Source organism: Oryctolagus cuniculus, chromosome 2 (assembly GCF_964237555.1).
Source record: "Oryctolagus cuniculus chromosome 2, mOryCun1.1, whole genome shotgun sequence".
NCBI classification, from domain to species: domain Eukaryota; kingdom Metazoa; phylum Chordata; class Mammalia; order Lagomorpha; family Leporidae; genus Oryctolagus; species Oryctolagus cuniculus.
Window position 1 is genome coordinate 42,441,462 of NC_091433.1, and position 20,717 is coordinate 42,462,178.

Below are 20,717 nucleotides of genomic sequence, written 5' to 3' on the forward strand. Positions count from 1 at the left end.
TCCCTTTGTGCTTTTTTTGTGTTCTCTGAGTTGGTGAGCTATTTCTCTGGCTGACTTACTTTATCTCTTGCTTTAGGAGGACGCAATGATGGTGTGGAAACAATCAAGTCACGCCTTCTGCCTTGGCTGGAGGCTTCCTTTACTGCTGCTTCCCTGGGGAAGCCTGTTGACAGCAGGGTGCCCTCTCTACAGGTAGGGGCACCTACAGGGTAACTCCTAACTTCCTGAAACAGTGAAATAGAACTCATTGAAACTTCCTGGATGAGAAGAAAACTTAGTTTCTGTGGACTGACAAAGAGGGTCATGAGTTGTGCTGGACATTGATGGTTTCCATAGGAGATAGTTTTCAAACAGTTGGAGACCAATCTAGAAAGAAAACCCAAACCTTGCTGAAAGGCATCAGCCTCATTATGAACAAAAACATCAGTAACTTTACTTTGAAGTGTTTATACGCATATGTATAAATTCCTTTCGAAAGGGGAGGCAGTTAGGGCAGCCTGTTCTAGGCATGTCTCAATTTCCCTGTTTGCTGGATGGAAAGAATGATTTTGCTGACCTAATAGGATCATTGTGAGAATTAAATGTGATAAGTCTGAGAAACAATTTGCATAGGCCCAGCACATGGTAAGTACTCCACAGGAATCAGTTGTCATGAAGCAATGCTTTCCTCCAAGGATTTTTGGAGGCTTCTCAGATTTTTCACCCCTGTGGGTATTATTCTGGGATTTAAGATGATGTTTCCAAGTCTTTTTTTAATCCTAAAAATTGACTTATAATTTATTCCAGGATATTTGTAAGTTTGTGGAAAATGAAATTAAAAGATACCTTTATTTTGATGTAAAATATTTGAAATCCGTGCATAACTTTTTTCATAATATGCATTTTCATGAGCTTTGTGATGACTCCTCTTATGTACGGATTTCAGTATGTTTCTAAAAATTTACTTGAAAACTAAGGAGAGAGAAAAAGAGAGAGAGAGAGCACTCTTTTTTTTTTTTTTTTGACAGGAAGAGTGGACAGTGAGAGAGAGAGACAGAGAGAAAGGTCTTCCTTTTGCCGTTGGTTCACCCTCCAATGGCCGCTGCAGCTGGCGTGCTGTGGCCGGCGCACCGCGCTGATCCGATGGCAGGAGCCAGGAGCCAGGTGCTTCTCCTGGTCTCCCATGGGGTGCAGGGCCCAAGTACTTGGGCCATCCTCCACTGCACTCCCTGGCCACAGCAGAGAGCTGGCCTGGAAGAGGGGCAACCGGGACAGAATCCGGAGCCCCGACCGGGACTAGAACCCAGTGTGCCGGTGCCGCTAGGCGGAGGATTAGCCTAGTGAGCCGCGGCGCCGGCCTAAGAGAGAGCACTCTTGTTTGTTGATTCATTCCACAAATGCTCACAATGGCCAGGACTGGGCCAGGTTGAAGTTTGGAGTCTGGAACTCAATCCAGGTCTCCTTTACGAATGGCAGTAACCCAATTACTGAGCCATCACTATTGCCTCCCGGGGTGTACATTAGCCAGAAACTGGACTCAGGAGTGGAGCTGGTGTGAGACCCAGGCACACCAATGAGAGATGCGGATGTCTTAACTGGCATCTGAACTACTAGGCTAAATGCATGCCCATGTAAACTTAGCCTGTGCCCATTGCCCATGAACATTTTGAAGTACCCTCATAGAGAGTGAAACTCAGAGGTTGGTAGATTTTGACAACTGCATGTACTCATGTAATTAACACCTCCACTGAGATATAAAATATTCCTGTCACTTGGAGCGTTCTTCGTGTCCCCCCCCCCCCCCCCCCCCGCGCGCCGAGACACCGCTGTTCTGATTTGTGTCACTGTAGATGAACGTTGCCTGCCCTGGAACTTCTTGTAATTGGGACCATGTATTATGTGCTCCTTTGTGCCTGCCTTTTGCTCAGCATGATTTGGAAATCAGCCCGTGTCATTTCATGAACTCAGACTGTGTTCTAATTTGTGTTCCCAGGACACATTTGATAGGGAGAGACATAAGGAGTCTGATCCTCGGGATCGAGATGTACAACTGGACTATGAACTGAACACAACTCGTATTCAACTCAACCAGGTTCAAGACGAGTAAGAGGAATGCAAGTTATATTTTCCAAAAACAGTTGTTCTCAGTTTCAAATATGGGCATTAGGAAATTAGTAATATGATGTGTGTGTGTGTGTGTGTGTGTGTGTGTAGTGTGAGTCAGTGTCTTTGAGTTGGGCACAAGATTATCTATACAATGTTATGATCCCTGGTCTCTCAGCTCAGTTCGTAGAGCTCATTTTCCATAGTCGCATCATTGGTGCATATTTATAAACAAGTAAATACAGTTTAGATGCAAATCTATCTTTTGGGAGAAAGTTTTTTTTTTCTTTAAAGACAATTGAGGTTTCTTTTCTTAAGATTTATTTATTAATTTATTTGAAAAGCAGAGTGACAGACCAGAGAGAGAAGTTGGGGAGCAGAATTTCCAAGAGAGAGAGAGAGAGAGAGAGAGAGAGAGAGAGAGAAGAGAAGAGAAGAGAACCTTCTAGCTGTGGGCAGAGCCAGGATAGCAAAATTAGGGAATCACTGCAAACAAAATTGCAGACTTTGGGTCTATACTTGAGGAACTCAGACAAATATGTATGAAACTACATTTGACATATAAAAAAATCCATCAGTAAGGTGTTTTTCCTGCAATAGCATTGCTCCATTGTTAACATGAACAGGACAGCAAAGTAAAGGCTTGGCTCAAAGTAATGTGTGGCACTCTGCTTGTCCTGTGATGAAATTTCCTTCTTTCTCGCCAAAAGGAAAATATCTTTATTGATTTAGTTTTGCCTAATTATAAAAGTAATACAAATGTCCTTCTCAAAATGCACACAACAAATAACAATATAAAGATGAACATTACCCATCTCATCCCTATTAACATTTTGGTATGTTTTACTTTAGACATTTTTTCTTGTATGTGCTTGCACCTACACACACACACACACACACACACACACACATCCATTCATTTTTCTAATTGGCATCATAGTCAACTAGTAGTTGCATAGCTGCCACAATCAAAATTTACAATTGTAATATGCAATAAAAGCATATTTACATTTCAACTCATGTCAGTAGGTTTTGGAATTGGGGGAGGAGCATCCTTAAATGTGCCACTTCAAGGTAACCTGGCCTCTTCTGGTTTATTGCAGTTGCTTTGTGTAAATACTCAGTGAATACCAAGTGTGAACTTCCAGTAAGAGCTGTCTTTGCTCTCTCATGGACTCTGTATTCCCCTCATCTGTCCTTAGATTGGCAACTACTGGAGGGGTGCTTGTACACTCTCCTGGTGCTGGAGGAGAGGGGCTTTTGGTTTTGCACTGCTCTCTGGTTCCTGCTTGTCTTCGTTCACACCTCCCCTCCCCTCACCCACTCCCCCACTGCAGGCTGTAGTGTCTTGTGCTGTTGGGCCTTGAGTTGGGCCTCATCCGGCTAGGTTTGCTGGGGGTGAAAGCGGGCATCTGCTCAAGTGATGAGGACCCTCCCACTTGCCTCCAGTTGTGAGGCAGGGTTTCGAGACTTTGCTGGTTCCTGATATCTGTCAGCACCAACTGGAGATGGAAATGACCACTGCCCCATCTTGTACAGTGGCTATATTGTCATCTATAAAAGGGCACCAAGGAACTTTATGAAAGCTTGCATGCTCTTTAAAAAACCACATTTTTTGGGGGGAAATAATTTCAAACAGGAAATTTGCAAGAACAGTACTAGCGACATATACATGCCCTGTTGTATGTCTTTTGCCCTACTTGCTTTTCCAGTTATGTGTGTGCTCTCTACATGCACACTCGCCCCACTCCCATGACCATTCCAAAGTTGTGTGCATGATGGCACTTGCTGTGTTTTCCTGGATTCCCCAGATTTGTTTTTAACCGACCTTTGGTTCTTATTCTATTTTTTCATTTGTGGTTTCACACGTGATAGAGCCTGCTTCTCATATTCTATGGTAGCCAGCTCTTTGTCACTCTGCCTCCACATCTCTCAAGGCCAGGGTGCTACCTGCTATGGAAGCAATGGCCCACCAAAGGAGGTACCCATGCCCACCCTTGTGGAGGCTGGTTTGGTTCTGACTCAGTTCCACAGGTGCAGATTCCAGTGGTCCAGGGAAGACAGGGGCAGGACCACCCTAGGGGGATGAAATTCCAGACAAAGGAAGGCTGGGAGGTGCTGTGCCTCTGGTTTGAATCTCACTTTTCCTCATCTCTTAGCCAATCTGTGAGAACATCCTATTGATTCTGCCTCTGACAGATGTCTCACACTTGTCCCTTTCTTTTTATTCCATTGCCCCTGCCCGAGTTCAAGGCTCTGAAATTTCTTGACCTAGTTGCCTTCCATCTGGCTTCCATGCTTGGTCATCTGCAATCCATTTTCCACATAGAAAATATGTTTATTTTTATTGTACCAAGTCACCCCCTCAGTCTAAAAGCTATTTATATTCTTTTATAATTAGAGAAAAACGTCTGTGTTCCTTATCAGGGCTCTCACAGTGTCCTGCCTGGGCTGGCCCTGCCAATGCTGTGTGTGTCCCTCCCCTGACTCCACCACCATCTACTTCGTGACCTTGAGGCCTTTGTGCGTGTTCTTCCACTGGCCTGAAAGAACTTTCCAGTCTGCTACTGGCTCTTCCTTTGCATGGCTGGTTCTTTATTATTTTTTAGGTCTCAGCTTACATGTGACGTTCCCAGAGTCTACCTGTGGCCATCGTACACTGTAAGATCTTCCTCTTCTCTTCGCGCCCTCTAGTTTTCTTTCACAGTAATCAAATTTTCTCATAATAGCACTCAGCACAATTCAGAACTTTCAGAAAAATGGACATGCTTTTACATATTTATGATGAGTCTCCCCTATTAGAATGGGAACTCCAAAGAATTATTGTGTTTTGATGAGGGTACTTCAAATGCCTCATAGAAAGTGGAGTTAAAAGATAGTTTTAATATGCTGCCAACATTTTTGAAATTCATCCATAGGATGGGTCTTCAAAATATTCATAGAAAATGTGTATTATGAAAAAACATGTATAGATTTCAAAATTTTTGCACCAAAATAAGATATTTTACACTTGATCTTAGCCAAAGGCCAAGAAGTGATATAAGCATATCTTTTCACTCCATTTCCCATGACCTTTGGAATCGAGCTTCTATTGCTATTCTGATGCTGTCGTATCAGCAGCACTGAGCATCATGCCTCCCCCATACTGTTGTTGAACAAATGAATTCATAGGAAAACATTTAAATAAAGTGCTGACCTGATTAAAACAATTCTTGGCACATGAATGTACTTCACCTTCTTCTCTGTGTCATCCAGGCACATGAAATGAGCGTGTATGTTCACTTGTTATGTGTTTGTGCTCATACATTTATGCTATGTGTTGGTAGAAAAAACAAACTTCTTTATTTCTGTTTGCCTTTTCCTTCCTTTCTCACTCTGTTTTCTTTTTCATTTTCTGTGGGTTTCTCTTGATAAAAATGTTAATATTCCCATATTTACTTTTTGAAAATTGTAACATATTCTCCTTTTAATTAAATCCAGCTGATTACCTTTCAACCTCCAATAGCCATATTGTGACATTGGGCTACTTGAGCTTTCCTTTAGCTTTTAGACATTTCATTCATTCATTCAAACATTTATTTTTCATTAAAAAAATCAACTATGTGACAGGCACTGTTTGAGGTGCTGGGGGCAGAGATGAATCAAATAAAATCCCTGCCCTCAAGTAGTCTGCAGTGTGAATGTGATGAGATACATGTGAATGAAGCTCAGGAGGGGGCACACCTTGCATGAGCGATCAGGCATATGAGATCAGGGCACTCAATGGGTGGGCCTTTACTAGAGGAAGAGGAAGGCTGGGATGGAATCTGGAGTATCTGATTGGTTGAGAATCTGTGACTTGACAGAGGGATCCTGTTAGTCCATGACTTCTCAATTTGCCTCAATCTGTAGGTGAGGATCCCCGTGTTTAACCTTCTACTGTTCTTTTACCTAAAGAGAAGGAGAAAGGGTGGTGGGTTGGCTCCCAGCCTGAGGAGTCCTGTGATGAAGGAAACAAGATGTCCCAGAGAGGCAAGCTCAGAGGTCAGGAAACCCACAGTGACCCTTGATGTCTCACTGTACCAGGGCAGCTTCACTGAGAGCCATTGGTCTTCATCCATGTTATCCTTCCCTCTCCCATTTGTGTTGAAGTTTAGATAGACCCAAAGAAAGAGTATGATTGATTATGATTTGTGTACAGTTAAGAGAGTCCTTGAAACTAGTAATGACCAAGCTACGTTGAAAACTCAGGGAAATTTTGTTCTGAAAGTCGTGGAATCAGATGTAGGTGGCATGAAGTTCCTGGTGGTTAGGTGTGATTGTGGAGGACTGTCTTTACAGGTGGGTTGAATAATTCTTTTTTGTTTATGTTTAGGAAATCTGAGAAAAGAAGTCAAAAGCAGCTCTACAGTGCAGTGAATGAGAATAGGTATTGGTATATTGTAGAAAATGGATTTTATAGAGAAAGGCAACCTGGGGCTCTATTTTAATTACAGCAGATGAATTAGGAGGGTGAGAAAGAAGAATTGAATGTATTTCTTTGTTCTACATTCTAATATTAATAATTATTTCATATTCTTTAGGGGTGGAAGCTGTGTAACTTGTATTTAACATTGAGCAAAAGATGAAAACATGTTTTTGCACAAAACTCCACCATAATATTTGCAATATTGTTTAAGTAAATGCAGGAGTCTTATTATTTAATCTTATTTATGCTGAATTTATAACACATGCCAAAAGTTCTCAAGAGACCCTATGCCTTGATTTAGAAAGTCTGCCAATTTTGAAACATCTGTCTTTAGTTACTGATTTCCCTTACAGTCGTGCTGGAACTGGAAAGACTCTTGAAGAAACCAAGAACAGATCGGTCATCTCCCTTTTGGCTGCAGAGGAGGAAATAAATCAGCTAAAAAAGCAGTAAGAAAAAAAATGACAGGATTTTTGCAGCCTGCTGAGTAATTGTTGAACTTAGCTTTTTTGGTGCTTCATTACAGTGTGAAATAGTCTGCTCGCAATCAAAGAGAAAAGGAAACTGTTTTCCATTATTGTTTCATATATTTTTCTTACTATAGAAATATGGTCTATGTACTATAGAAAGTACAACATAGTATAAAGGAATCTAAAAGCTCTCTTAATTCTAGGACCAGTTGTTGTTACCATTCAGTATTCCTCCTAATTAAAATGTATTCTCAAAATGAGAGCACTTCAAAAAGTTCATGGAAAATGGAATTAAAACATAAGTATATTTGGCACAAAAACATTTTTGAAACTCATGCATGGTTTTTTTTTTCTTAATACAAATTTTCCATGAACTTTTTAAAGTTCCCTCAGAGAATTAAGTGTACAAGAACAAAATATATAAGTGTATGATTTGGGACTTTAGTTTTTTTACTTAACATAGTTTTCCTCTTCTCAGTAAGAAAAGCAGACTGTGGAACTCAGTTTTAAATAGGTCTGTCACATTCAATTACTTGGATATTTCTCAAACACTGGATGTTTACTTGGATACTAATTTTCAACACTAGGGTAATTTTGTGGTTTGGAACGCTATGCTGCTTTCTACTTCCATTTTCCTTCTGTTTGAATCTCTTATTTTCTGTGTGGTAAATCTTCTCCAACTCATTGATCATATTATCCCTCGATTTCTTGTAGTACTGATTCTGTTCTGCACTGTTCCTGGTGCAGTTTTTCATTCTGCTATGAATTTTCAGCCTTCTCTACATCCTTACCTCCCACCTTTCTAGCTTACTCACACCACTGTCATTTTCCACACAGCGTGTTCTCTTCTTGGGGCTTTTGCTTCTGTTTTACGGTGCCCAGACCTCTTGTAACTTCATGAGGCGGCCAATTTTCTCTGCAAAGCTTTTGTTTGCTTGTTTTCATAATGTGTTGTTTTCGTAGGTCCACACTTCCAGCTAGCCTTGTGGATGTGATTCAGTTTCCATTATTGCTTTCCATTTGATCAGAGGATTGACGCACTAGTGAGGCCAGGAGACGCTCTCTTAGACCAGCTCTGGACTAGGTCCTGCAGGTCACATGTTTTCAGGATTTGTGCAGTGAAGATCAGTTCCGTGTGGAACAACGGTGACTCGAGGTCCATTCTCTTTCGCTAGAGGATCTGCATAAGTATCCTTCCCTTGTTGGGAGCCTTTCCCCATGCAAGCTGCAGATGTGGAGTGGCGCCCTGGTCCTGGCAGTTTTCCGCCATGCTAATGTGTTCATGTTTCCATCCGAGTTTTCCAGTACAGCAATGGCATACCAAGTAGAGCAGCCTTCTAATCATTAAGCCTTCCAATAGTTGCTTATAACCGTCCTTCCTTCTTACCTCCCTTCCTTTCCTTTCTCCTCCCCCTCCTCCACCTCCTTCTCCTCTCCCTACCCCACTTGCTCCTCCCCACTCCTCCCATCTCTGTCTTTCTGCTGTTCAGGCTTAAATCTCTTCAAGCCCAGGAGGAGGCCCGCCACAGGAGCTCAGAGCCTAGGCACTCAGATCAGCGAGGCTCTGACCCGCGGAAATCGGACCAGGGGTGTGCGGTCAAGCGGAGCCCAGACCAGCGGGACCAGCGGGGCTCGGATGTGATTTCTGACTACGAGAAACAGCTCCGAAACCTGAAGGACGAGATAGCCGTGCTGTCCGCTGAAAAAGCGAGTCTCCAAGGAAGGTCTGACCAACTCCAACACATGTTTCATTTACGCTCTTCCCTTTGAGTTCACGGTGCAAGCCTGGCCTGGGAGGGAAAACAGGGCAAGAGCATCCCCAACCCCAGCAGCAGGGCAAGCTGGGACTATAAGGGGCTTATTTTCTTTAACTGGACCCTTCTGGAGAGAGCGCGAGCACCTCCGGGGTTGCCAGTACTTGAGCACTGATTAATTTTGGACTGAGAGATGTGCAGAAGGAAAGTTCTTTGGTTTGAAACGGACTTGTGTGAATGTGCATGAGAGGTGGCACTGGCCATGTTGAAAGAACACTCCATGCCATGAGGCGCCTTTCCTTGGAGGCCTAGAAGCCCCCTCTCCAACTCCGTTTTACTGCAGGATAGTTCTTTTTTATAGCTCATTTTGGCTTTTCTGCCAAGGGGCCAGCATGTACACTGTGGGAATTGGCAAACGCTGTGAATGAAAGTGTCCCCAACCCAGCCCACTCCATAGGGCATCTTTATTAGCACACCCCTGCACTGTTTTAACCCCCCCCCCCAGTTTCTTCTCTAAAATCTCCCTTTTGGCTGGGGGTGCAAGGGAGGGGGTGGTTAGCATTTCCTTTGGACTAGCTAGTCTGATAATTTACTTGGTACTTGATATAGTGCAAACAGACTTTGCATGTTTGGTAGCAATATGGTTTTCAGCAATAGAGTACTTTATACTTTACCAAGTACTTCTGTGTGCATTAGCTGCCCCCATCTCCCATCCCCCCCCACTCCCCCAAATAGGGCAGTAGTGACAAATGTGAAAACCAAGGCAGGAGCAGACATGGTGGCAGACGTGGTCTGGAACTGGATGAGAACATGGACCTTCTTTTCTTTGTTCAATCAGTGTCTGTTCCACTTTATGCCACAGAGCCCTTGGGATGTGCTTGTGTGCTATGTTAATACCCAAGGGCAGGGTAAGAAATACCAAAACTGGACTCCGATCTGCTCAACTCTGGCTCTCGCTACCTGAGTTACTCCAGAAGAGTCCCATTCACTTTTCTGAGCTTCTAATTCCTCATCTGTAAAATGACCAACACTCAAACCTGGCCTCAGGGTTGTTTAAGGATAAAGCGATGTGGGGAAATGAGTGAAAGTGCTTTGCAAATGCTAACTCAAGGTGCAGACAGGAAATGTTTTTCTTGCTCGAGGTCGAACTTGAGGGTCCAGGGCTCCCGTGTGTCATTGCCATTTCTGTGGGGAGGAGAACAAGAGTCCGGAGCCAACAGAGAAGGGTTTCGCTGGCGCATTCTTGTTCACCAACAGGTCAGCCAGGAGCCGGTCTCCTAGCCCAGGCCCTCACAGCCGCAGCCACAGCCGCAGCCACAGCCGGAGCCGCAGCCGGAGCCGCAGCCGGAGCCGCAGTCGATCTGCCAGCCCCTCCGCTGCAGTGGCCAAGATCAGGAGCCCATCCCCCAACCGCTCCAAACTGTCCAGCGTGGCGCGCAAGGCTGCCCTCCTGTCGCGGTTCAGCGACGCCTATTCCCAGGCCCGCCTGGACGCGCAGTGCCTGCTGCGGCGCTGCATCGACAAGGCCGAGACGGTGCAACGAATCATCTACATCGCCGCAGTGGTACGTGTGCGCCTGTGGCCGGGAGTCCAGAGCACCCTGCGGTCGCTGAGGGGAGGGGTGGCACAGCTTCTCCAACTCTCCCTTGCCTCCCTTCCTTCCTTCCCTGCATTGCACATATTTCAACGACTCATTCTTCACCATCAACAATATGAGAGTACTACATGTGTTACTTAACATTGACCAGACATATGTTGAAGAAATACCTGTAGACAGCCGACATCTCAAATGGCTGTACACTATGTTGAATTGCACTGTACATTTTGTCCAATATGGGCATAGGTGCACACACAGAACAGATACAAGTATTTTTGCTAGGTCATTTGGTTTCTTCAGTTCTTTTTATTATTATTATTGCTTTTCTAATAAATTTCTTCTTTTTTTTTAAACCTAGAAACCTTTTATTTAGGGTATACAAACTTCATGCATTTCATATATACAAATTTAGGAACATAATGATTCTTCCCACCCTACCCTCCCTCCCACCTTATTCCTCCTCCCTCTCTTATCCTCATTCTTATTTTTTAGCAGACTGGTGCTCATTCTCTCTCTCAAATAAATTAGAAACAATTGTTTTGGAAGTGCATAAATATAATCTTAATTTCCAAAGCAAATACATTTGTCTTTAAGTCCCATATTGAGATACTAGGAATCCTATATTGTAATAAAAGTTATAGGAATGTGATCTCTCTTTCACTCTTTTCAAATATCATCATCTCGCATTGCACTAGTAATATTTTTGGACCTTTGACCACAGATAACTGTGTGTAAGAGGGAACATACTGGATGTATTTAAGTACTTTTCAAAATTAAGAGATGTATTTTCTCCCAGATTGAAAATACTTTTGGCCAACTTCAGTTAGTTATCAGAAGACCAATATGATGCTGCATTTTTGAGTCTTTCTAATTCTTTGCTTTGGACTTCTTTACCTACCTCCTGCCACCAAATAAACTTGCTGTTTTCACGTGCAGGAGGCATTCCATGTAGCGAAAATGGCCTTCAGACATTTCAAGATCCGTGTGAGGAAGTCACTGACAGCATCCTACGTGGGGTCCAATGACTTTGAAAATGCTGTCTCGGACTACATCGTTTGTCATCTGGATCTCTATGACTCCCAAAGCAGTGTTAATGTAGGTGTTGGCCCTCTTGTGAGGGCTTCTTTACATGGAGTGCAAGAGCTCAGGAACCCAGCCAGTGTTTAGTACTACCTATGTGATGGGAAGAAGGGAGCAGCCGCTGATTTACTGGTGCTAGGCACTGTTGGCTACTTCTTAGTTAATGGGGAGCAGTTTTCTGAGCCTCCGAGTTCTAGTCCACATTTGAGCCCTTCAGTAAATTGGGAGACAGATGCTGTAGTTCTTAAGAGCAAGGACTTTAAGAAAGAGCAGTGGGAATTTACATCCTGACTCTGCCACTTGCCTGCTATGTGACCTTACACATTTGCTTAACCTATCTGTGCCTTGGTCTGCAAACCTTTAAATGGGAACAGCAGTGGCCATTACCCCATAGAGTTGTTGAGAGGATTAAATGGAAGGAAGCAGGTCATTTGCTTAGCACAGTACTTGGCGCATTACTGGTAAATGTTTATGGGCTACGAACAATTCAGAGTTCTGTGTTGGTATGTCATACACTTACCAGAACAGAAAAATGAGGAAATAATAAAAGCCACAGGAGGTTTTGTTCCTAGTCTTCAGTGTGTCATCTGTACTCTGGGCTGCTTTTCCTCCTGGCCCATTAATGAGGGGCAGCAGCTTTCTCCTTCTAGTACTCTGAACTTTGGTTCGCTCATGTGCCCTCCTCCTACCTCCCATCAGTCATAACATCCATAGGGTGCTGGAGTCTCTTGTCGCAGGTTGGTAACAAAGTGATGCCATCTTTTGTTTTTTAGGATGTGATCCGAGCCATGAATGTCAACCCCAAGATATCATTCCCTCCTGAGGTTGACTTTTGCCTCCTCAGCGACTTCATCCAGGAGATATGTTGCATCGCTTTTGCCATGCAGTCATTAGAGCCACCTCTAGATATTGCATTTGGGGCAGATGGAGAGATTTTTAATGACTGCAAGTAAGAGACACAGAGCAAACACTCAGGGATTCCTAATTAATACATGGCCTTGTCTCTGTTCTCTGGGAATTGCCTATGGAAAGGAATTTGGGGTGGGGGTGGGGGAATCAATAGATACTACCAGATTGCTAGGCTCTGCCTTGTGCTTCCCTGCACTACAAGGCAGAGCCCTCTCCCGTTTGCCATTGGTCTTTAGGAGGAACTAATGAGTACTTGGTGGCTGCTCAAAGCCCTTTTTTTTCCTTTTCATAAAAATATGCTATGCAAATAAATATGCATATTACATTTTATTGTTTTTAATTACATTATTTAGGTCAGGTTCCTCAAGGTATGGTATGTGGATCATCTGCATCAGAATCAGTCAAGGTGCTGGTTAAACATGTACATTTCTGGACCACATTCCATGATAGTCTATGCAGCCGGTCTAGGGTGGAGCTCGAGAACTGGAAACTTAACAGGCACCCGGGTGTTCCTTATGCACACCACACTAATGCTTCACAAGGAATGCTCTTAACTCTTCTGTCCAGGACCATTTGGTTTCAACCAGGCATTACTTGGTAAATCTTTTACATACAAGATGGAAGATATTGAGTTTAAAGCACTTTGTTGCTATTTCTTGAGATTTTAGCATACAGCTAGACCTTATTTGGGAAGAGCCCAAGCTATTGGTAGGAGCACTGACTGGCCTCAAGCCCTAGTAGTGAGGGCACGTTGCTTCATTTTTCTGTTCCCTAGTATCTCCCTCCCTTTCTTCCTTCCTTCCTCTCTCTCTCTCCTCTTTCTTCCTATCTTGCTGCCTTATAACACTGTTGACTCCTTTTGAGTACCACTAAAACCCATTACAGTTTCACTTGTGCTTTGACTAAGCCATGTGTATCCTCTTTTTGTGCAATTAAATACTTCTTTGACTCAACTACAGGACCTCACATGTGTCCACATTGCAATCTATCTTATTAGCTCCAGCTTATTATTCCAGCCTGCTGATTTTTTTTGACACTTCATCTGTTGTAATTTTTTTACTCTTCACCCACACCTTTGAGTATATTTTCTACATTTCTCACAAATCATTGATAGACATGTTGGCATCATTGCATTAAAGAGGGAGCCCCCAGCATCATCAGTCAGGTTCCCATTGACCCATTAAGTTTCCCTCTTTAGATATGATCCTTGAGCCAGTCTCCAATCACCTGCTCAAGTTTATCATCCACCTATGTTTATTTTATTTTGTCCGAAGGGATAGCATGCAAGATTTGATAGAAACCTTATGGGCTTCAGATAATCTATATCTCTAGAAGTTTCCTGAATTGCAATTCTTGTGACCTTGTGAAGAAACAGAATAAAATCAGAGTGACATGTCTTGGAACCTGAGTCCATACTGGGTCTTACTTACCACTGGTTCCTATTCTGAGTACCCACAGTCATCACTTTAATAACAGAACCCATATTTATCTAGATCCAGTATAATGAAATTATACCACCAGCACCCCCGCTCCCCAGTTATGCCTTGTAGTTGCTTACCTCTCTTTCTTGTCACTTGTCTCTTCGCAACAGGTACCGCCGCAGCTATGACTCGGATTTCACAGCTCCCTTGGTCTTGTATCACGTGTGGCCTGCTCTCATGGAGAATGACTGTGTCATTATGAAGGGAGAAGCTGTCACCAGGAGAGGGGCTTTTGTACGGTGGCCTTGCATAATGACAGTTCATCCCAAGTGTTTGATTCACAAGTTCGAGAACATTTATAAACCCAGAGATTCTATAAAAGAAATTCATAAAGAGTGGTTTGATAATATTTCATACAAAGGAGAAAAAGGAGATGGTCTTAGGAAGAACAGATTCCTGTTTTCTTTGATTCTTCCATGGGTCTTCGTAATTCCCTGATGAAGATGAGTAATATCTTCATGTGTTGCTGTATTTATAAGATGGAACTGGTCATAAGTGCCTCCACTGTCACAGAAGGAGGATGCCATTTTATGAACTGAGTTCTTTGAACTTGAAGGGAGGCTTTCAATAATTCTAAACACTTGGAAGTGATTAATTAACTATCAGGAAACCATTTGCCAAATTTTTGCTGACAATTATCCATTTTGGGAAGCAGGATGTGCCATCTTTCTCTCCTTGGTATGATGTGTAGGGAGGGGATGGATGGAGGGAAGCGGGTAGAGGAGATGGAGTCAGCGGAGCCACTCAGTTTTGGAAGTTGCTTCTTCCATACATTGGTCATGGGATGTTTTGAACATGTTAAATAGTTAAGCAGTGTTCATGACGGAGCCTTGGGAGTGTGAGTGTGTGTGTGTTGTAATGCAACTGAACAACTGGGGGCTGGAACTAGTGACATGAGAGCTTGGTTATTCTGTAGAGTTTCTATTGTGTCATTTTTATGCCTGCATTTCCTAGAAAGAGCTGAATAAATTCTGAGCTGAATCCCCTTAGTCAGCAGCAAAGCCACTCTGGCTGGTTTCTGTCCCTGTTCCCTTTGAACCTGAGAATGGAGGAGCTGGGCATGGCAGCTTTACCTACTTACAGGGAAGGGGAGTGGTTTATTTTCAAAAATGTCTACTAAGGGATTTTGTAGCTTTAAAGTCCCCCAGTGAATCCTGCCACAATAAAGTATTTGGTGGTAGGGAGCCCATAGCAACTGGATTTTGTGGCTCTGACAATCACATGTGTGCTACAGTGAACGATCTTTCAAAACTAGCGTTTTGCCTTGCATCACTCTCTGCTCAGAAACTCTCATCTGCAGTGCACTTTGCAAGGGAGGGGGCGGAAACAACCACTACCAGGCATACACCATGAGACAAAATGGTGACCCCCTAAAAGGAAGAACTTGGGAAAGAAAAGAGTTGAAGGAAGGGGCATTTCTAAGAAGGATTTTACTGGTAAAAATCTCAAATTAGTTACTAGAGTTTTCAAGGGTACATGGGCAGCAGTAATGTTTCGCTTATTTCATTCGATGATATTTATATTTTCAGTCATTACTTATGACCTAAGCCTGTGTTTAGGAACTAGGAATTTTGCAATGAATAAAACAGACACAGATCCTACCTACATGAAGCATGTATTCTCTAATACTTGAAAACCCAAATGCAATTTCTTAACTGCTTACTCATAATGCAATTCTGCTTGCCCCAGGAATCTGAATATCCCCTCGTACATTGTAATGAGGTTTTAAGTTGTGGCCCACTACTGGGCAGCTCTAGGAACTGAAAGGAGTGTAGCTCATGCTGATTGTCAGGAACAGGCAAGGATAACCCTATCAGAACTAGTCACTCCGTGCTATCTGCTTGGTGCTTTAAGTTGTCTGAGTCTTCATAGGCTCTTGACCATTTTTATTTCTCTCTCTCTCTCTCTCTCTTTTTTTTTTGTAGTGGAATTCAGTTCGATCTGTAAGTCGATGTCGAAGCAGGAGTTTGAGTCCGGTCTGCCCACGTAGCCGTATTGGTTTAAGCACGGTACATATCTGTCTCATCATTTTTACACAAAACATTGTATGGTAGACACTTTACTTCGACAATCACCTATAAAAGAGATGATTTTAAATCTATAGGAAGAAAGAGGACCTGTTGCAGTAATACTAACTCCAAAATGATGGTCAAACTGCTGTGGGCTAAGGAGTTTAATCAGTTTAGAAAGAAGAAAACAGGTTTTTTTTTTCCTAATTACTTCAAAGAATAATAGAATTTCTGTTTTTCATATTTTTACTTTTATCTTTGAATGAAAGGGACTATTGGAGCTCAGGTAGTCTTCTGGACAGAGAATGGTGCCTTAGTCAACCTATCTGGGGACAGATCCCTGGATTCTCTAGGAATTATTGTGAGAACTTGGAGAAATTGCTCAAATGGTCAGGATTTCAGTACTTTATAAAGTGCATTATGGAAATTAATTTGTTTCAACTTCAAGTTAGGAAAAAATAAGCTTAGTTTCTTTTTTTTTTTTAAATTTGTTTGACAGGTAGAGTTATAGACAGGAGAGAGAGAGACAGAGAAAGGTCTTCCCTCTGTTGGTTCACTCCCCAAATGGCCACTATGGCCGGCACTGTGCCAATCCAAAGCCAGGAGCCAGGCACCTCCCCCTGGTCTCCCATGCTGGTGCAAGGGCCCAAGCACTTGGGCCATCCTCCACTGCCCTCCCAGGCCACAGCAGAGAGCTGGACCAGAAAAGGATCAACTGGGACCAGAACCCGGCACCCATATGGGACGCTGGTGCCGCAGGCAGAGGATTAACCAAGTGAGCCATGGTGCCGGCCCCGCTTAGTTTCTTTGTGTATTTGTTCTCGGAAGGAAAACTAATACTTTCATCAAAGAAAGATAAATAAAACATCTATGAAAACTATGGAGATAACACCCCTCAAAATATTGTGATTTGCTATTGTTTATTTATTCCAAAAACAATAATTAGTCAATGGCTTTTGACTGGACCAAGACATGTGGACATTGTACAGGTTAACAATCCACTGTTCCTTCATATAAAAATTCTTTAAATATTTGTTCAACTTGGTTGAAGACAGAGAGAGTGGAGGAGAACCATGCCCGGCAAATGTCTACTTCTATGAAATTGTCTCTAGAAATCCAGCTGTAGTCCTAAAGTAGCAAGACCTCTTTGGCAAAACCCCAAACAAAAAGCCAGCAGGCAGTAAGACCAGCCTTTCTGCTTGAGTTTAGTGAGCATCTATCATTACGCTTCTTCTCAAGCATGCCTTCTGTATCTCCTGGAGGCTAGATTTGGGAGGGACAAGAAAGTGACTCAAAGATGTTCTCTTTCCTGAAAATGAGTCTCGATATAGGAAGATACAAATGAACTGAATGCAATCCAGTCTGGAAATAAAAATTGAGTCCACAATGTGATACACTATAGACAGGACAAGGGCTAGAACTATCAGAGGAGACAGAGATTGCTTCTGGATTTGGTGGTCAGGAAGGGATTCATGGGGGAGTTGGTCTTTGACTTAATCTTTTAGAATGGGTGGAATTTCAGTTGGCCAGGCAATTGGTGAGGACGTTCAGGCCTAGGAAACACTGGCGAAGTGGGAAAGGCAAGCCTGCCACAGTCTTTTTGCTCTTAGAGACTTCACTGTAGCTTAATAGTCCAGATTTTCAAATAGGATAGTGCATTTGGTGGACTGATCGATACAAAGGAGATGTTGGGAGCGCTATCCCAGGAGAGTCACAGTTCTCCCCATTCTGAGGGGAAACTGTGTATGGGAAGAAAGAGTGGTGATGGACTCCAGTGTGCTCCCGCCAGGACACGGTGTGAGGACTCTGATGGGAAGGCCTGTCTGTGGCAGTGTCCTCTTGGCAAGCCCCACACATGTTTGGACCACCTTCTGTCTCCCTCTTACTTTGTGCCAAGGGAGAATAAACATGTTTACATTTTAGAGGTAAAATCAGTATATTCTCAGAGGTAAGACAGATGCCATATTTCTCTCTTTTTTTTTTTAAAGATTTATTTATTTGAAAGTCAGAGTTACACAGAGAGAGGAGAGGCAGGAAGAGAAAGAGAGGTCTTCCATCTGATGGTTCACTCCCCAATTTGCCACAACGTCCAGAGCTGCACTGATCTGAAGCCAGGAGCCAGGAGCTTCTTCTGGGTCTCCCACGTGGGTGCAGGGGCCCAAGGACTTGGGCCATCTTCTACTGCTTGCCCAGGCCATAGCAGACAGCTGGATTGGAAGTGGAGCAGCCAGGTCTCGAACTGGCACCCATATGGGATGCCGGCGCTTCAGGCCAGGATGTTAACCCACTGCGCCACAGCGCCAGCCCCCATATTTCTCTTTTCATCATCCTCTCCCCCAGTGAAACTGAGTACACTGTAAAATATACTACACCTATTTTTGGTTAGTCTGGTCTGGGGGCTTCTTAAGGTCAGGATTCATCCAGAACAGATTGCATCTTCATTAGCATCTGTGTATCTAAAGTGTTTGAAAGCTCAGAGCAAGACTCTTACTTGTGGCCAGTTATTTTTGAGCTGTAACAGGCATAGTGACTGTGGTGCTTCTCATGTAGTGAAAGTAAAGGTGAGACTTGAAAAATGGTTCTTTTCTGGCTGCCTGGGGACCTTACTAAGGCAGAATTTTGGACACATAGGATAATTTATGAAAAATGTCCACCACAGATTTAGCTCTAAGCAGTTAATTATTTTCTGCAAAGCATTTCATTCAATGTGGGTGCTCTTAGGCCATTGCACCAATTTTAATTAATAATATAATTTAAACCAAACTGAGTGCCCATTTACTTTAGCAAGTATTGAAGGAATCACAGTGGTTGACTTTAGGGGAAAAAAATGCTAGTTCTGAAGTACCTCAGAGCAACTATTTAGATGGCTTTAGGAAAACACATTTCCAAAGGATTTCCCCTTGGAGTTCCATCTGCTGTGTCATTCACATTCCATTTTTATATTTTCCAGCTATCTCGAAGTCGGAGCCCTTCTCCAATAAGATGTTCATTGCCAAGTAAGTGAGGTAGATGAGATGGCTCAGGTTTTCTTCTGGTTCTCAGCATTGGGCACCCAAAAGAATGTTTGCCGTCTAGGAAGCATCCCTTCCCTGCACCCACACCTTGCATCCCTGGGCCCTTTTGCTCATTGCCCCTTAGTAGGTCTGTAGGAGGAGGTCCCAATTGGGAGGTTTTATTGCTGTAAACCTAGCACAACTATTCATTTTTCATTTAAGTGTTTCCAAAAGAAAATCTAAGAAAGGAACCATAGTAATGAGCTATGTATCTTTCTCCCCAGGGTTTTGAAGCCAACAGAGGTGCTCCTTTGCCACAGCCCACCATCACATCTTCTCCAGTGTCTCCATCCGCCTGCCTTGTCTGCCTCCAACCTCACTTACCTTAATGTGAAAAGGCAATTCTGTGTATCACTCCACACAGAGAGTTAAATGCTTTGGCTTAGCGTGTTGTAACTTTAGATACATTGCATTTTATTTGATTTTATAGATACAAATTTCATTAATTTCATAAAAACGATTGCATAGGTGTTTAGGATCATATTCATTTGAAGCAAAGTCCATTATGAAGGTTCAAGATGTCCATCCTGAAACACCAGGTTCTTTCAGAGCAACTCTGAACAAGTGTAGAAGGTCTCTGAGCCCGAAAGAAAGGACAGGTTGTTTGAGTTTACAGGTTGATCATAAGCACTATGATTGTTGGGGTCAGCTTTTAACAGGAGACCAATACTGGCTATTTTGACTTCCTTTTAAGCTTTGGATGACAGCCCTGCTCTCAGGTTGGGGAACCCCATGGGCAGCAGTGATTTACGGCTAAGTGCAGAAGAGAATGTAATGAGTTAGCTTGCCTCTCTGTTCCTAATAGAGAGGGCCCAAGTTGAGTCCTTAATGTTGAAGCTCCTTGAGGGAATTTTCTTGCTTCTTAATTGTGCAGCAGCAATTTGATTAGAAGCAAGATTTTAGCTAAATGTTAATTGCTTCCTGTTTATTTTCTGAAACTCTTTCATACTGTTGTAATGCAATTACTTGGGACATGCCCTTTACCTATTCTACCTCCTAGGAACTGAAATCCCTAACTCAAGACTGCAAAGGAGGGGCTCCATTATTGACTTAAATTGAGACCACATTCCTTGGCTTGTTCCCTGTCAAATGCACTTGAAAGTTCACATCCAAGATAAGCATATGAAGTGTTGCTTTCCTACAAACTTTTTTTAAAGGGATTTTTTTTTGAGGGTTTATTTTTATTTATTTGAAAGGCAAAGTCACAGAGAGAGACAGTTATCTTCCATCTGCTGGTTCACTCCCCAAATGGCTGCAGTGGCCAGAGCTGTGCCAGGCCAAAGCCAGGAACCCAGAGCTGCTGCTTCCAGTCCTCCACGTGGGTACAGAGGCCCAAGCACTTGGGCCATCTTCCACTGCTTTCCCAGGTTATTAGTAGTGGAGCAGCCAGGTCTGGGACTTGAGCCCATCTGTGCCCAAATGGGATGCCAGTATTGCAGATGGTGGTTTAACCTCCTGTACCACATGCTAATCCCTGTTTGTCACTTTCAAGCCAACCTTAAACAAGCCTCACAAGTGACTGCTTTCTCCATAGGCCTTTTAGAAACTCTGAATTGGCCACAGCTCAGTTTGTATAAGTACATTGACAAAACCAGCACCTGATGCTTTTCAGGTGAAAAACAAATTTTTGTAAAGATTTTGCCACTGAGCTGAGGGATGGCGGGGACCTCCTCAGTTCTTGCCCCTTGAATCTAGTGGTCACCAGCTCATTCTAAGAGGTGTAAGTTTAATCTTTCTCCTTCTGGGTGCGTTTATGTTGTCATCTATTGAGACTGGATAAAGTGTTGGAAGGAGGGCTTGGTGCCTAGGTAGCTCCTAGTCCCAATTTGGCCTTC

General features: G+C 43.1%; 1 protein-coding gene across 4 annotated transcripts in view; it reads left to right on the plus strand.

Moving 5' to 3' along the window:
* The window catches only part of SPATA18 (spermatogenesis associated 18), a 37,527-nt gene extending 18,244 nt beyond the window's left edge, over window positions 1–19,283 (plus strand). Inside the window, exons 3-14 of one of the 4 annotated variants that reach the window (XR_515194.4) lie at window positions 77–192; window positions 1,973–2,082; window positions 6,437–6,490; window positions 6,883–6,978; window positions 8,490–8,723; window positions 10,011–10,317; window positions 11,287–11,445; window positions 12,204–12,379; window positions 13,931–14,104; window positions 15,746–15,829; window positions 18,780–18,825; window positions 19,107–19,283. Coding sequence is in view for 3 of the 4 variants with exons in the window: in XM_008248836.4 (XP_008247058.2) it covers window positions 77–192; window positions 1,973–2,082; window positions 6,437–6,490; window positions 6,883–6,978; window positions 8,490–8,723; window positions 10,011–10,317; window positions 11,287–11,445; window positions 12,204–12,379; window positions 13,931–14,054; window positions 15,746–15,829; window positions 18,780–18,825; window positions 19,107–19,114 (1,514 nt within the window). In the remaining variant the exon portion in view is untranslated. Of the gene's footprint in view, window positions 1–76; window positions 193–1,972; window positions 2,094–6,436; window positions 6,491–6,882; window positions 6,979–8,489; window positions 8,724–10,010; window positions 10,318–11,286; window positions 11,446–12,203; window positions 12,380–13,930; window positions 14,105–15,745; window positions 15,830–18,779; window positions 18,826–19,106 lie in introns of those variants that run through there. The other 3 variants (XM_008248836.4, XM_051831631.2, XM_008248843.4) reach the window with 3 other exon arrangements.
* The last annotated feature ends 1,434 nt before the right edge of the window (window positions 19,284–20,717 follow it).